Below are 16,030 nucleotides of genomic sequence, written 5' to 3'. Positions count from 1 at the left end.
AGATTTTTCCTAATTTCTGGAATATGAAGAACATTTATAAGGATAAGTTTCTTTCCAGATGTAAACTGAAGTTCAACAGTTCATTTTCCCATAACTTTTGCAGTGTTGGAATTTTCCATTAGCACTTCTTGTCCATCAACAGCTTCTTCATAAATTTTGAATTGAGATTTTGTTGGGGAAATAATCGGTCCCGAAGCCACGTGGCCCCCAAGTCAAGTCGGAGTTTCAACCCATAGGCCTGACCTGGTCCGACCTAGCTCGGTCACCTCGGTGAGAACACCTCGGTCATCTAGGTCAGAATATCTCGATTAGAACACCTCGGCTTGACCCGGTCCGACTTGGCTTGATCACCTAGGTCTTCAAGACTCCGCAGGATATGGAATAAATCGAGATCTCCAAGTTTGTATGGAGTCAATACGTCTCGAATATTTTCGCCTCGGAGGATTGGTCTGTCTACAGTAAGCGCCTTGAAGCTATCTTCTCAGATTAGGCAAGTAAGTATCTATTAACCGTTAGAAATCTATATCCATGATTCGTGGGATTTTTGTTAAGTACCCAATCCCAAGATATACGAAATGTATCTATATCCCAACATTGATGGGATATAGATCCCTATCAACGTGGAATTCAGCTAAAAGAGGTGGAGTCCTATCCAACTTGTATGCAATTCAAAATCTATAACTATAAGGATCAAACCTACACGATTCATGGCCAAGACTCCTAGTCCTTCAAGAACTCCTATAAGTCTATAAATAAAACTACTACATCAGATATTAAAGATAACTTTCTAAGCTCTGAGATTTTAGTTCTCCTTGAAAGTCATAAAGCTTTGTACTGACTTAGTCATTGGAGTGGGCGAAGTCGGTGCCCCCGACTAGTCGTTTGTTATTTTTTAGATATCCCAAGGAAGAGTTTGATTGACGAAGCACAAGGCGACACGTCACCATACTAGAAACTGTACCAACAGTTTTATTGTTGCAAACGTGAACAGTAGCGCCCGAATCATACCACCAACCAGAAGATTTGGTTGATGCAGCCATGTGTAACTCCATAATCATGCTAATGTGCATTTCAAAAATCATAACTATGATTTCAGAAGTCTCATTTTTAATTAGATTTGCACTATTGGGAACTTTTGTATCCTCCTTCTTTTGTTTCTTCTTGTACCTGCATTCACGCTTAAGATGTCCATTCTTTCTGCAATTGTAACAAGTTTTGTTTTTCTTAAACTTGTTATCGTTGCCGGAGTTGTTGCTAAAATCATTGAGCCTGTTTGGTAACCAATTGAAAATTTTCCAATTCCCATTTCACTTCTCCCAAAAACATCAAATCAAAAACATTCTAACTTTTTTACACTTTTTACATCATATCAATAATTTTTTATTACTATTCAAATAAAAAAATTCACTACAAAACAATTTTTTTTTTTTTTTTCACTTTTCTAAAAAACATTCTCAAATTTTATATCACATCAATCACTTTTTATTACTATTCAAATAAATATTCCAATTCACAATCCATTACCAAACAACTCCATTATATTTTCTCTTGTTTCCTCCATGATTATTTTGAAACTTATTTTTCTCACCAACAAAGTTCACTTTAGAGCTACTTGGGAAAAATAGGTTCTTATCACGAATTCGAGTTTCCTCTTCAATTCATAAATGTTTTTGAATTTGCTCTATAGTGAAATCTTCTGTTGTGTGTATAAATTTCTTTCCATAATCATTTCAATTTGGAGGAAGTTTAGCAATTACGGCCCCAACTTGCAGAGGTTCTGAAACTTCAACCTTAAGGTCCCGAAGTTTATTTACCAGAACTTGCAATTCATGGACTTGGTCCATTACAGAAATATTATCAACCATTGTAAATTCAAAAAACTTCATGATGAGAAATTTATCCGTACCTTACTTTTCAGTTTTATACTTGAATTTCAAAGCCTCCCAAATTTCTCTTGGTGACTTGATTGAAGTGAATAGGTTGTAGAGACAATCAAAAAGTGTGTTTAGAATGTGTCCTCTACATACCACTTCATCTTCTTCACGTTTCTTCCATTCTACATTTCTTTGTGTATCTTCATCAGGCTCAGGTACTGGAAGTTTAGGCAAATTCGGATCCAAAATGTATGAAATCTTCAATGCTGTGAGCAAGAACATCAACTTATCTTTCCAACGAGTGAAATTTGTCCCATCAAATCTGTCCAATTTCATGAAGTCTTGATTCATCATTTTGAAAGTCACCATATCATATTCTGATCACATTGCGGAATATCACCTTAAAATTGTTGAAGAAAATTGAGTGGAAACAATAATCAGGAAAAAAAAAAAAATCAACACAACTTTGAGGTGTGTATGAACACTATCTTTAAGGTGATAATTGCCCCCACTCGAAAGAGTTTGTTGCCAGGTTACAAGCAATTCACCTCCAGGATACAAAGTCACCAACTGCAAACAACAATTCTGAAGTTTATTCTTTAAACTTTCTCTATCAAAGTTGTTTAATTGATTTGAGAGAGTGAAAAAAAATATGATCATCAAATTTGTAAGAAAAATATATCTATTTATAGATTTTGAATGACACTTATTGAAAAGTTATAGCTTTTCAATTTTTAGATGCAAACGGTTACATATATAAATAATATATAAATAATAGAGTTGGTTACAACTCACAAAATCGTTGCAGTTGGCCTAGTGGTTCAAAGGTGCCTCTTACAAAGACAATGGCAATGGTTTGACTCCTCACAGTTGTACCCAATGTAGTTACTTTTTTAATAACTGTCACAACTGAAGTATGGGCCTTGAGAAGGACGTGGGTCCAAGCCCGTGTGCGTCCAAGTGGACTAGGCCTGTATGTTAAATGAAAAATAAAATGCCCACTTTCATAGTATAGGAGTTTTGAACCTCTCACCTAGAACATAAAAGAAAAGGCCTATACCACTTAGCCATCATTAATATAACAATCTATAAATATTTATAACACAAACTACCACCTAATTGACAATGTCTTCTCCAAATTTTATATTGCCACAATGTCTCACTCAAACTATAAAAAATTGTCAATATCCCTCCAAGGTTGCAAAAAGGCAAAAACTGAGCTTTTTATAAGTGATTCTAGAGAATCTTTAAATTGACTAGTATTTTTAGAGTGATAGCTCAGATGTAACTAGTACTTTTTTATGAGTCATTACAATGATACCATTTGTAATAACCAATTAATAACAAACTGTGCTCTAGTGTTAACTAATTCTTTTAAGCTGAACCAAGCAGTAACATTTCTTTACCCATCTGTCTAAAGCCTGATCCAATATATATTGGTACCAATTGCTCCCAACTTCAACAATCTTATAGTGGCTCTAAAGCCCTGGATAAGTTATCTGGTCGTCCATGGAAGACTATAGCTCATTCTAGTATATTTTTGAGGTCCTTCTATATTGACATGACAACCTGTTTTTAATAAATAATAATAATAAAAATTACAGTTTGATTTCTTTCCCTTGCTTTTATTATTTTTTTTTTTTTAAAAAAAAAGTGTCATGTCAGCATAAAATGACTCTAGAATGACACTAGAAGGAGTTCTAACATTTCTCATATAACATTTATTCGTGTGAAATCCGAGTATTTATTAACCACATATATACTATATTTATCCCTATGACTGAAGCAACATAATATATATAGTTGGTGCAAGTTTAGTAAACGTACAAAACGCCTTCAACAAGTCTACGCAAAGCTCAGCTCACCGTTCAAAACAAAATAACCACCTTCCCATATAAACACACCCATAATCGTTAATTAGCAAAACTTAATTATAAGAAATATGAAACCCATTACAACCCTTTTCATGCTCTCAATCCTCTGCCTCTCCTTAGTGCCACACCAAATTGTCGCAGATGATCCTGCCAAAAGCACCAATAATCTAATAGAACATGCTTGCCAGCGCTCAAGAAGTAGAGATTTTTGTGTCTCTAGCCTTGCGTCTGATCCTAGTAGCCAACATGCCGACCTAAGAGGCTTAGCGTCGATAGCAATCAAGCTCGCCCATAAAAATGCCACCGACCTGATGGACCACATTGCCGTTTTGGCTAACAATGACACCATTAGTACAGACCCTGCCGCTCAGCAGGGCCTATACGATTGCTCGGATAATTACCTGGACGCAGCCGAGCAGCTTGAGAACTCACTCGCCGCTCTCTCGGAGAATTCCTACCACGACGCTGACGTGAGCAATTGGGTGAAGGCAGCGATTGCTGATGCTAAATCATGTGAGGCCGCCGTTGAGGGACTGAAGTTTGAGCTGTCCCACCAGAACAGAGTATTTATTCTGTTAGCCAAGAATGCCTTCGCCACCGTTCAGGTCTTGACTGGATAATGATTTTCACATGCATGTACGTGGCCTCATGGTGCTAATAGTTGGTATTATAGGTCAATCTTTCATACCATCATAATTTAATATATACATAACTAAGATGTTAGAAAATAATACTTAGCGGAATAAAATATTCGGTACTTCTCATGCCGAAGTTGGATCTTGCTTGGTTGTTCTACGTGCTCTATCCCTTAAATTTCCAACAATTTCTTTCTCTGGCGGTGGAGCATGCTATTAGAGCGATATCCACAATATTCATGGCATAAGAGCACAAGAATGTCACACTAAGAGAGAGAATTTTTGTCTGCCTCACAATCACACAAATTGTTCTATATGTTTTTTCATATATATGTCTCAACCCCATTGATGGGACGGTGAAAAAATAGACATCGAGTAATGCCTTGGACATTATTCACTCGGCTATTACTAGCCGTTTGGAGTAACCCCCGAGAGGCATTACTCCAATGGCCGTCAATTCGACTATAACTGACGAGGCATTACGCCTGGCCATTGAAGCCAGGCGTTTCCTGTAAAGAGGCCGGGGCCCGGGGCACCCACTGTGCGAGTTCATCACTAATATCTCACACCTGCACACAGAGGGCATGCTCCAGCCATGTGTCTCAATGTATTTTATTTTATTTTTTTCGTATTTAAGTAGAAGGAATCTAATATTCTATAATAATCATTCCTATCATTTGAATTCATTACTTCCAAAGAGCACATATAAAAAAATTTCTTTTAGTCTATGAGTGACGAGAGAATAAATTTTATATCGCTACTACACTAATCAATATGGATTTTATATTCCATCACAAATTTGAAATTCATTCCTCTAGTGGTTCACTCTTACTAGACAAAACATTTATATAGTTGTATACTCTCACTAGCCAAATTATTAGTCCACTATTCTTGGCGAACATTGATATAAAAAATATTAATAATTAAGGCAGGATAACTTTTTTTTTTTCCAAATTAAAATGCTGGTAGCTATTCCAACCGATGTTTAAAAATAAGAATTTGGTTTTACACTTTATTGGTTTTCACAACTACGTGGATTTTAATATATTTAACCACTCGCAATAGTACGGGATTTTGTAGTATAGTACTAAGGAGGGTATCGTACCACAAGGATTGGGAGGGTTGTTTTAAGTTATGAAATACTTAAGACGTTGCCTAATTTAATTAGAAAAAAGATGAATTGTTTTGTTTTATCACTAAGCTAAACAAGTAAAAATGGAGAGTTTAATAACAAGGAAAATATAGGGCATTGATTTCACTCAATCCTCGTACACATGGCATACTATATTCCTCTCGGATTTCCTTCACAAGTGTAATATGAGCGCCTAATGATTGTCAATCACACGACGACCTCAACATGAATTTACTTTAGTTAAAGACAATGATAATCCATCTATTCATACAAAAGTCATTCAACTAATAACTAGGATTGAATGATTCATGCTCCCTAGTATGGACTATAAGGCCTATTAATAAGCATACACATCTTATGGAAAAAGCATAAACCATCTTAGTTTAACACATATTCTCCACATAAACTTATACTAGAATGGAAAAAACATTTAAGCAATAATTAAACTAAAAAGAGTGTGGTGTAATATGTGTTTCCTAGCATGAGTTATCAAATTCACATAAATTGTGTCATAAATACCATTACACACCCATCTTAGGCTATGTAATCATTACACTTGTACGGAAATTCAAGAACAACATAATCAACCCATAGCACTTAGAAAGAGTTTATCAACACCCTACAATTAAATTAGCTACTCATGGAGTTATGGGATTTTCTTATAGAAGAAGAAGAAGAACCCATTCCTCTAAGAGATATAAAAACTATAACCACCACTAACAAGAGGTACAACAACTAACTTTAATAAAGGAATCTAACTTAACACATAATAATACTCAAAAACAAGCTTTAAAGGAAAGAAAATCTAAGAAGAACACTAAAGAACAAGTTATGAGCTCTGGAATCTAAGGATTCCAGAGTTACATTCAACATAAAATAACACAAACAAGAGAAAGAAGAAAGAAAGAAGTGCTGGAAAATGTAAAGAGTATTTGCATTAACTAAATTTCAAGTTTACTTTACTAAAAACGAATTTAGAATAGGTTACAACATTAACATACCTTGAAGCTATGCTCTCTGGAAAACGTGAAGGAAATGGTGCATCACATGAAGCACAAAAAAGACTAAAAGGAAAAATAATAACTAAAACTCTCTACATTTTCACTCTCACATCCATCCTCTATTTATGGAGGATTTGGTACAAAAAACCAAGCTCAAACAATCACTCTCAGCCGCACAAAAAGATGGTGACAACTTCTGATTAGAACCGCACAACTTGAGGATGAATTTGAGCCACACAAAAAGCTGCCGACATCTGAAGATCTTTCTGAAATATCCGAAGTCGATCGATCGAATTATTTTGCCTTGGAGATTTCGATCGATCTAATGTAGATCGATCGATTTTTTCACTCAATGAAATTTCGATCGATCGAATATACTTGATTGATTTTTCTCTTCTAGGCAGGAGCACTTGAACTTCACATGTCTTCATTAGGCTTAACTTGTTAATTTTTTTCTTGTTTTCAATTAAGACCTAAAAAAGAGATGAAACACTAAAACATAATAACACATTATTTAACAACACAAACTAGGGTTTAACATATGTAAATTAAGGGGCTTTGAATGTAAACATTCAACGTTTATCACACCCCCAAACTTACATAATGCTAGTCCCTAGCATTACAATTTAAAGATTAAATTTAAACAACTACTATAAAGCCTCTTTTGCGGGAATCACGATTGCACTTAGCACATGCAATAAGCCTTTTAAACCCCTAGGCTACCCTAGTGGACGAGTGAAGTCTCGTGAAGGTTTAGTAGAAAATGCTACCTACAAACATTTATGTTAACTCCAAGAATAAAGTATCTTCAAAATAATGGACTCCTATTCATGAATAATTTTAAACTAACAAACTCATCTTACACAATTTAGAAAATTCCTTTCTATTTACTCACAAATGGCTGGACAAGATATCATATGTTCAAATCGATGCACTCAGATATTAACATATAGCTATGGGGTTTCAAAGTATTTCCTACATATATGTGCTTCTAATGTCTCAAATTTCTTCAAATTTCTCACAAGATGGAATGACCAAGGCATAGGCAATGTTTTAATTTTATTTACAATATTAATATGGTTGTGCAATGCTTAACTCCATTAAGCGTCTAATTGACCTATGTACAAGTGTTAGGCCAATGACTCCCAAACCAGACGGCTTCAGGGCACTAGATGTAGAACATCCCAAAGGGATTAATAACTTAAGTCAAAAAGAACTACGAAGTCAAACTAACCATTATATTTATTTACTTACATCTTTTGACGCGAACACTCAATGCTTAATGAGGCAAGAGGTCCGGTCACTCAATGAAGCTCTCTTTTTTTTCTTTTCTTTTTTAACTATGCCATTATAATGCCCAAGTCATCCATCCCACAAGGCATTCAAATTCAATCTAAGACACTCAAAACAACTATGTATGGTTACAACTTAAAATCATACCCCACAAGCAAAATGCTAATGTATTTCATGATTTTCAAATTTTTCAACATATGCATTCTCATAGCCCAAGGTGAGTGAACAAAATTAGAGTCTCTACTTGTGTTTATATGTTCGAAAGTTTAAATTTGCCAATGAAACGCAATTCACAATTATAAATCAACAGTATTCTAAGGAGTAATATGTACATATTAAAACAAAAATTATGGACAAAATTTGAAAAGTATCTCCATACCCCCAAACTTAAAGGACACATGGTCGTCAATGTGTATATCAAAGGTAAGCACAAGATGAGGTATAAAAGAAAACCTAATTGGGGAAGGTATGGCTCAAAGCATACCCCCAAACTTAGAGGGTGGAAATAGTTTAACCTGAAAAGCAAAACTAGAAACAAGAGTAATATACAAAAGAAAAAGAAACAATAAAGAAATATTTCACATTCCGAACGGCAATATTAAAACAAAAACGTTATCCGTTACATCAAAATGACATATCAAAAGTAAATTGTGCAAAACATAAAATATCCCAAAAGAAAACACAATGTCTAAAAAAAAATACATGTCATGATCAAAACAAAACAAAGAAAAATAGATGCCCAACAGCACTCATGGCGCGGCATCCGGGGGTGGTGGAAGACGTCCTAGAATCTGTCGTAACATGTCCTCCATAGCACTCTGTTGAGCCAGGATCTCCGTGCGAGTCTCTCGCATCTCAGTACGCGTGTCACGCATCTCTCCAGCTAAAGTGTCCAATTGACTCTACAGTAATGAAAAATCGGTGACAGAGGACGGAACTGAAGTCTGCCCGGGAGATGACTGCTCACCCTCGTGCGTCTCCTCCGCACGTGCATCAACGACCTCCATGTCGGCCTGTGGTTCGCCCAACTGTGGCATGTGGGAAATACTTTGCGTCCACTGAGCTAGACCGAACACTGGAATACTCCTATCTAAATTGGCCTGCTCCGGAAGACGAATTCCACTAGAAATTATAAGCTTGGTAATGAGGCACGGAAATGGAAGTGGTCTCTGTGCAGCGTTCTGCAGCCGCTTCTCGATCATATCTTCCCAAGACTTGTACATTTGCTTCCAAATTATCTCTGGGATGTTCACCCAATATCTCTTCTCAAAAGCAAAAAGAGCATATAAAACGTCACCTATCCTCTATGTCTTATTCCCCAATGGACACACATTCTTCTTTAAGACCGAGTCGACTAGTAATAGGTGAGGTGGCAATTGTGCTCTCTTCGCACAAGTGCGTTTAATATGGCCGTAAGCCCCTCCAAACATGTCATGAATAATGAAATGCAAATCACAGTGTGGAGGGTACTCACCAAAGCGGTCTCTCGGGTCGGTAGTGGGGCAATCAAGTGCTCTAGCAATATCATCAACGCTCACGTACACTCGTTGGTCCAAGACGATGGAAGACAAGTAAGCCGGATTGTCCGTGTCATATGTGAGATTCTGGTAGAACACACGGCCAAATGGCAGGTAGAAGAAATCACCGGTGGGATTCAAAAGTGGCAACAAGTTGCGCTTCCGAAATTGGCGATACGCCCACTTTACTTCTTCTTTCTCTCGGAAGGCACCGACAATGTCGAAACGAGTTTCGACATTGAACGGTCTATGCTTCCATTCTGGTGTAACGAACTCACCGAGGTGGCTGGGACTGTCGGGGGAGAGAGGAGAGGCTTCTTCCATTAGAAAGGCTCTTTGAGGACTTTTTACGAACACTTGGTGGGCCAAAATAAATTTGCCAAGGAAGGCAAATTTTTGAATTGTTAATTGGTGAGAAATGGAAGAAAAGGGAAGAGGAAGAGATTAAATGGAAAAGAAATGAAGGAAAAAGATGGGAAATTGAGAAAATGGGAAGGTTGGGAAGAGAGTATCGAGAGTAGTGAGGGAGGGCTCTTGGTGGGTTTGAAAAAGAGAGGAAGAAAATGAGGGAATGAGGGGGCACGGGGGTTTTAAAACCCTGTCACGTGACTACTGGGCGATGTCGATCGATCGAATTTAAAATCGATCGATCTACTTGGAATGTGATTGATCGAATCCCCCTCCCTTTTCTTTTTCTTTTTTTTTTTTTTTTTTTATTTTATTTATACAGAGAAATAAAAATAGTAAAAAGAAATTATACAAAACAAAATAAATGGCGATGAAACGTATGCACAACAAAACAAAAGTACAACCGAGTATACTTAGGTAAATAATGTACAAGATGAAGCTCTAAGTATCAAAAGTAGATGGGATCTGTTAGATCAACGGTTTCCACATCTTCGTTATGCGCAATGCCCTGAATGTAGGGTGTTAATCTCTGACCGTTAACCTTAAAAAATTAGTCAGTTTTAGGATCTTTTAACTCAACCGCTCCGTGAGGGGATACAAATGTGACTATAAAGGGCCTATCCCATCTCGAACAGAGTTTACCAGGAAACAGGCTAAGTCTAGAATTGTAAAGCCATACCTTCTGATCTGGAACGAAAGTCTTTGGCCGGATGTGTTTATCATGAAATGCTTTCGTTCTTTTTTTGTACATCCGGGCACTTTCGTAAGCATCATTGTGGAGCTCTTCAAGCTCGCTCAATTGTAACCTTCTGTGGGACCCTGCAGATTTCATATCAAAATTATAGGTCTTGATTGCCCACCAAGCCTTGTGCTCTAACTCTACAGGGAGATGGCATGCCTTTCCATAAACAAGCCGATATGGCGACATGCCAATCGGTGTCTTGAAAGCTGTACGGTAGGCCCATAATGCATCATTGAGGCGCATTGACCAATCCTTGCGATCCAGCCGAACCGTTTTCTCTAAAATTCTCTTTATCTCCCTATTAGATAATTCCACCTGGCCACTTGTCTGAGGATGGTAGGGTGTGGCAACTTTATGAGTGACAGAATATTTGAAAAGTAATGTTTTTATGAATCGATTACAAAAATGTGTTCCTCCGTCACTGATAATTGCACGAGGCATACCAAATCTACTAAAAATATTTGTCTGAATGAACTTCACAACAACTTTATGATCATTGGTTTTGGTTGCCACAACCTCTATCCATTTTGATATATAGTCTACCGCCACTAAAATATACTCAAATCCGAAAGATGGCGGGAAGGGTCCCATGAAGTCTATCCCCTATACATCAAAAATTTCCACAATTAGGATGGGGTTTAGAGGCATCATGTCCCTCCAAGATATTGTTCCAAGGCGTTGACATCGATCACACGCCTTACAAAACTTGAAAGAATCCTTAAACAAGGATGGCCAGAAGAATCCACTCTGCAAAACCTTCGCCGCAGTCTTTTGCGCACTAAAATGTCCTCCACATGCTAGAGTATGGCAAAACATGAGGATACTATGAATTTCACCTTGCGGTACACAACGGCGAATAATCTGATCAGCACAGTACTTGAAAAGTTCAGGATCCTCCCAAAAATAGGATCGGATCTGCTTGAAGAAATGATCCTTAGCTTGCTTAGACCAATAAGAAGGGACCTTACCTGTAGCAAGATAATTAACTATGCCAGCATACCAAGGTATTCCTTGAGGCGTGATCTCTAACAGTTGCTCATCCGGAAAGGAATCATGCACTGGGATGAGAGAGGACTCAAGAAATATACGAGAAAGATGGTCAGCTACAACATTTTCAGATCCTTTCTTGTCCCGTATCTCTAGATCAAACTCTTGTAGTAAGAGTATCCATCGAATCAAACGGGGCTTTGTTTTCTTTTTGGCCATTAAATGCCTCAATGCGGCATGATCAGAGTATATAATCACCTTGGACCCTAAAAGATAAGAGCGGAATTTGTCCAAGGCGAAAACAACTGCTAGTAACTCCTTCTCTGTGGTGGTATCATTTGCTTGTGCTTCTAACAGAGTCTTACTAGCATAATAAATCGCGTGAGGGAGCTTGTCCTCACGTTGACCTAAAACAGCACCCACTGCATAGTCGGATGCATCACACATGATCTCAAAAGGGAGAGACCAATTGGGAGTCTTCATAATCGGAGCTGAGGATAGAAGAGAGCAAAGTGTCTCGAATGCATCTAAACATGCTTCATCAAAGTTGAACGAAGTTTCCTTGGCAAGAAGGTTGCACAAGGGTCGTGAAATTTTGCTAAAATCCTTGATGAAGCAACGATAAAAGCCGGCATGTTCGAGAAATGAGCGTATTTGCCTAACCGTGGTAGGTGGTGGAAGTTTAGAAATCAACTCCACTTTTGCTTTGTCTACTTCTATACCTCTTTTGGACACTATATGTCCCAGAACAATCCCTTCTTGAACCATAAAATGGCTCTTCTCCCAACTTAATATCAAGTTTGTCTCCTTGCATCGTTGAAGAACGAGTGAAAGGTTATGAAGACATTCATCAAATGTAGGTCCAAAGACGGAAAAATCGTCCATGAACACTTCAAGGAATTTTTCTACCATATCCGAAAAGATAGACATTATACACCTTTGGAATGTTGCAGGTGCATTACATAATCCAAAGGGCATGCGTCTATAAGCAAAGGTACCAAAGGGACAGGTAAAAGTCGTTTTCTCTTGATCCTTGGGATCAACGGCCACTTGGTTATATCCCGAATAACCATCCAGGAAACAATAATAACTTTGGCCCGCAAGACGTTCTAGGATCTGATCAATAAATGGCAATGGAAAATGATCCTTCCTAGTTGTAGAGTTGAGTCTCCTATAATCTATACACACACGCCATCCAGTGGTCGTGCGTTGAGGAATTAGGTCACCAGAAGAACTCTCAACCACAGTGATACCAGACTTTTTAGGTACCACTTGTATGGGACTCACCCATGTACTATCCGAGTTGGGATAGATGATACCCGCATCTAATAATTTTACCACCTCTTTCATGACTACTTCCTTCATGTTAGGATTCAATCTCCTCTGTGTCTCCCTGGAGGGCTTAACATTATCCTCAAGATGAATACGATGCATAAATATGGAAGGATCAATCCCTTTCAAGTCTCCCACACTCCAACCAATTGCTTCCTTGTGTTCCTTTAGAACATCTAGTAGATTACTCTCTTGGTCATCCTGTAGATTAGATGCAATAATAACTGGGAGAGTATCATTTGTACCTAAGAAAACATACTTAAGGGTCGCAGGAAGCTGCTTAAGCTCAAGCTTTGGTAGGGAGATCAGAGAAGGAATAGGAGGGATGCCTGACGTACTAGGTAACGACTCCTTTGGTACTCTCCAAGGAGGAAAGTCTATTGCAGCCGCATTATCAAGTAATGAATTGACTTCACCAACATACTGCTCAATATCAAAGTCCTCAAAGTCAAAGTGAGATAGACAAGCCTCCAATGGATCTTTAATCAAAAGGTGGGGGAGTGTGTCTTTAACAGTTTCTTCAATCATGTCCAATAAGAAACACTCATTAATATCTGATGGATGCTGAAAAGATTGAAAATGTTCAGCTTTACCTTCATGTTCCCAAAGGTTATCTCCATTTCTCCTGTCCTGCAATTTATGCAAGCGTTAGCCGTAGCTAAGAAAGGGCGTCCAAGGATGACTGGGATAAACTTTGCGGGGTCTGGGACAGGTTCTGTATCAAGAACAATGAAATCTACTGGGAAGTAGAACCTGTCCACTCTAATGATTACATCTTCAATTATACCACGAGGTTTCTTTACGGATCTGTCTACAAGTTGCAAGATAACCGTCATGGGCTTTAACTCTTCGAGTCCTAATTGCTCATAGACCGAGTAAGGTAACAAATTAACACCTGCACCTAAATCAAGGAGTGCCTTGTCAATGGTATGGTCTCCAATAATACAAGAAATAGTGGGAGCACCCAGATCCTTAACTTTGGGGGCTACAGCATGTTGTATCAAAGAACTTACTTTTTCGGTCAAAATAATTTTTTCTGGACTACGCTTCCTCATCTTACGCTTTTGAGTACACAAATCTTTTAGAAACTTAGCATAAGGTGGGATCTGTCGGATAGCATCAAGAAATGGTATATTAACTTGTACCTTTTTAAAAACATCCATCATTTCTTGGTATCTTTCTCCTTGCTTCACAGCACTAGGAGGCTCCTTGAGACGTTCAGGGAATGGAGCTCTAGGCTCATAAGGTATCTCAGGAGTGGTTTTCAACTTATCTTTTAGATTCTCAAGGGGTATCTTTAGATTTGATCGGGATTCACCTTCTTCAGTGTCTTTCTGCCTGACCTGATTATCGACTGTCCTTCCACTCCTTAAGGTTGTAACCGCTTGGACTTGCTCATGGGTGGTTCTGCCGGAAGCACTCCCATCGACCATGTATTGTCCCTTAGGGTTGGCTATTGGTTGTGAGGGAAGTTTCCCTTCTTTTCTCTGATTAAACGCATTTGCCAGCTGTCCAACTTGACCTTCTAACTTGGCAATCGATTGGGAATGAGAATTCAGCAATTGAGTATTTGCTTCCAAGTTACCAAGTGCAGTTAAAACCTTATCCTCAAAAGCAGAATTTCTTGGAGGAACAGCTGACTGGTACTGATACCGATGGGGCTGATAATTGGGATTATAGGATTGATTAGGAGGCAAAGGGTGTGCCTGATTATGCACTCCTATAGTTGGTCCCTGATTCCCTGGAGCTCGCCAAGAGAAGTTCGGATGATTTCTCCATCCCGGGTTATACGAATGAGAATATGGATCATTAACCGGTCTGGAGATGGCTGCATTTACTTGCTCATGAGGAACTTCAGAGAATTGTCCTATGACGGAGCAATCTTTCTCCTGATGCGATGGATTAGACCAAAATGAGCAAACTTCCTGTGGAGGTGGAATGTGAGAAACAGTTGTAGGTGCAAAACCAGCAGCCATAATTTGATCTAATTTTCTTGATAAGGCATCTACCTTAGTAGTCACATCTAAGGAATGGCTTACTCCGAAAATTGTCTCACTTCTTTGGTTCTTAGATGTAGGTGCCCTACGACCAGATGATGAATGGTGTAAAGAATTTTCAGCTAAGTTTTCAAACAGGATCCACGCATCATCTTCACTTTTAAGCATAAACGTACCCCCACAGGAGGCATCTACCATTTGTCTATGAGGCTCTGTTAAGCCATCATAGAAACACTGAATAAGTTGCCACTTGGGAACAGCATGATGTGGACACCTCCGTAGAAGGTCCTTCATCCTATCCCAAGTTTCATGAAAAGGTTCCCCCTCTATTTGTGAAAAACCGGTTATGGCTTTCCGTATTTGGTTTGTTTTCCCTATGGTAAAATACCTCTTAAGGAACTCGTGTTGCATCTGAGCCCAAGAAGTGATGGAGTTAGTCTTTAGGGAATTCAACCAATATTTTGCTTTATTTTTTAAAGAAAATGGAAACAAACGCATACGCAAAGCATCTTCAGAGATGTTCTGTAATCTTATAGTTAAACAGATTTCAAGGAATTCATCAAGATGCTTATAGGGGTCCTCGTTATCAAGCCCATAAAAAGATGGGAGCATTTGAATAATGCTGGGCTTAATTTCATAATGAGCTGCCGTAATGTCCGGCAGCTAAAGGCTTGAAGAAGGGGTGTATGTAGTGGGAACATAATGATCCCTCAACAACACGGGCTTTTGTTCTTCAGCCATAGGTGTTTTCGAGCAGGCTTTTCGACGTGACTTCCGTTCGGATCTACGACGTCAAGGAATCCGCTCTAGGTCTAGGTCGTATGGAATAATAGGCAATAATAGCAACCGTCGACCGAACATAAACTAACAATTTCAGCAGAGTTCCAATTGCTGCAGTAGTTTCTGTTGCTCCAATAAAGTCGCTCAATCGATTTCAAAATGGATCAATCGATTTGTCGATCGATCGAATAAAGTATCGCACGATCGAATCTTCTCTGCAAAAGAACAAATTCTACCGAATCCTAAAAGAGAGATATTTGCACAAAAACATGAAATATTGACAATAATAATAATAAAAAAAGAAATTTAGTTTCTGCCTTGAAACAGCTGCTGAGATGTCACTAAGATAAATCGATCGATCGAAATATATTGCGATCGACCGATTTTTCGATCGATTGATTCTTTTGGTTTTGAAAAATAGATCGATCGATTTGTGTTCTGCAGAAAACAGAATTTTG

General features: G+C 38.2%; 2 protein-coding genes across 2 annotated transcripts; one reads left to right on the top strand and one right to left on the bottom strand.

The window, feature by feature from the left end:
* The first annotated feature begins 3,816 nt into the window (after nucleotides 1-3,816).
* LOC133851501 (pectinesterase inhibitor-like) lies at nucleotides 3,817-4,368 on the top strand. The gene has a single exon (XM_062287942.1). It carries the CDS (start codon nucleotides 3,817-3,819, stop codon nucleotides 4,366-4,368), a length of 552 nt encoding a protein of 183 aa, XP_062143926.1.
* Nucleotides 4,369-13,319: 8,951 nt separating this feature from the next.
* LOC133851499 (uncharacterized) lies at nucleotides 13,320-15,404 on the bottom strand. Its single transcript, XM_062287940.1, has one exon. It carries the CDS (start codon nucleotides 15,402-15,404, stop codon nucleotides 13,320-13,322), a length of 2,085 nt encoding a protein of 694 aa, XP_062143924.1.
* Nucleotides 15,405-16,030: the final 626 nt, after the last annotated feature.

The sequence above is a fragment of the Alnus glutinosa genome, chromosome 12 (genome assembly GCF_958979055.1).
Source record: "Alnus glutinosa chromosome 12, dhAlnGlut1.1, whole genome shotgun sequence".
Classification (NCBI taxonomy): domain Eukaryota; kingdom Viridiplantae; phylum Streptophyta; class Magnoliopsida; order Fagales; family Betulaceae; genus Alnus; species Alnus glutinosa.
The sequence above is the reverse complement of the archived record's forward strand: the minus strand, read 5'-3'. Positions and strand labels throughout refer to the sequence as shown.

What these genes read in the sequence shown, in the direction of transcription:
- LOC133851499 (XM_062287940.1), bottom strand. Translation starts at nt 15,404, where the DNA reads ATGCTCCCATCTTTTTATGGGCTTGATAACGAGGACCCCTATAAGCAT.
- LOC133851501 (XM_062287942.1), top strand. Translation starts at nt 3,817, where the DNA reads ATGAAACCCATTACAACCCTTTTCATGCTCTCAATCCTCTGCCTCTCC.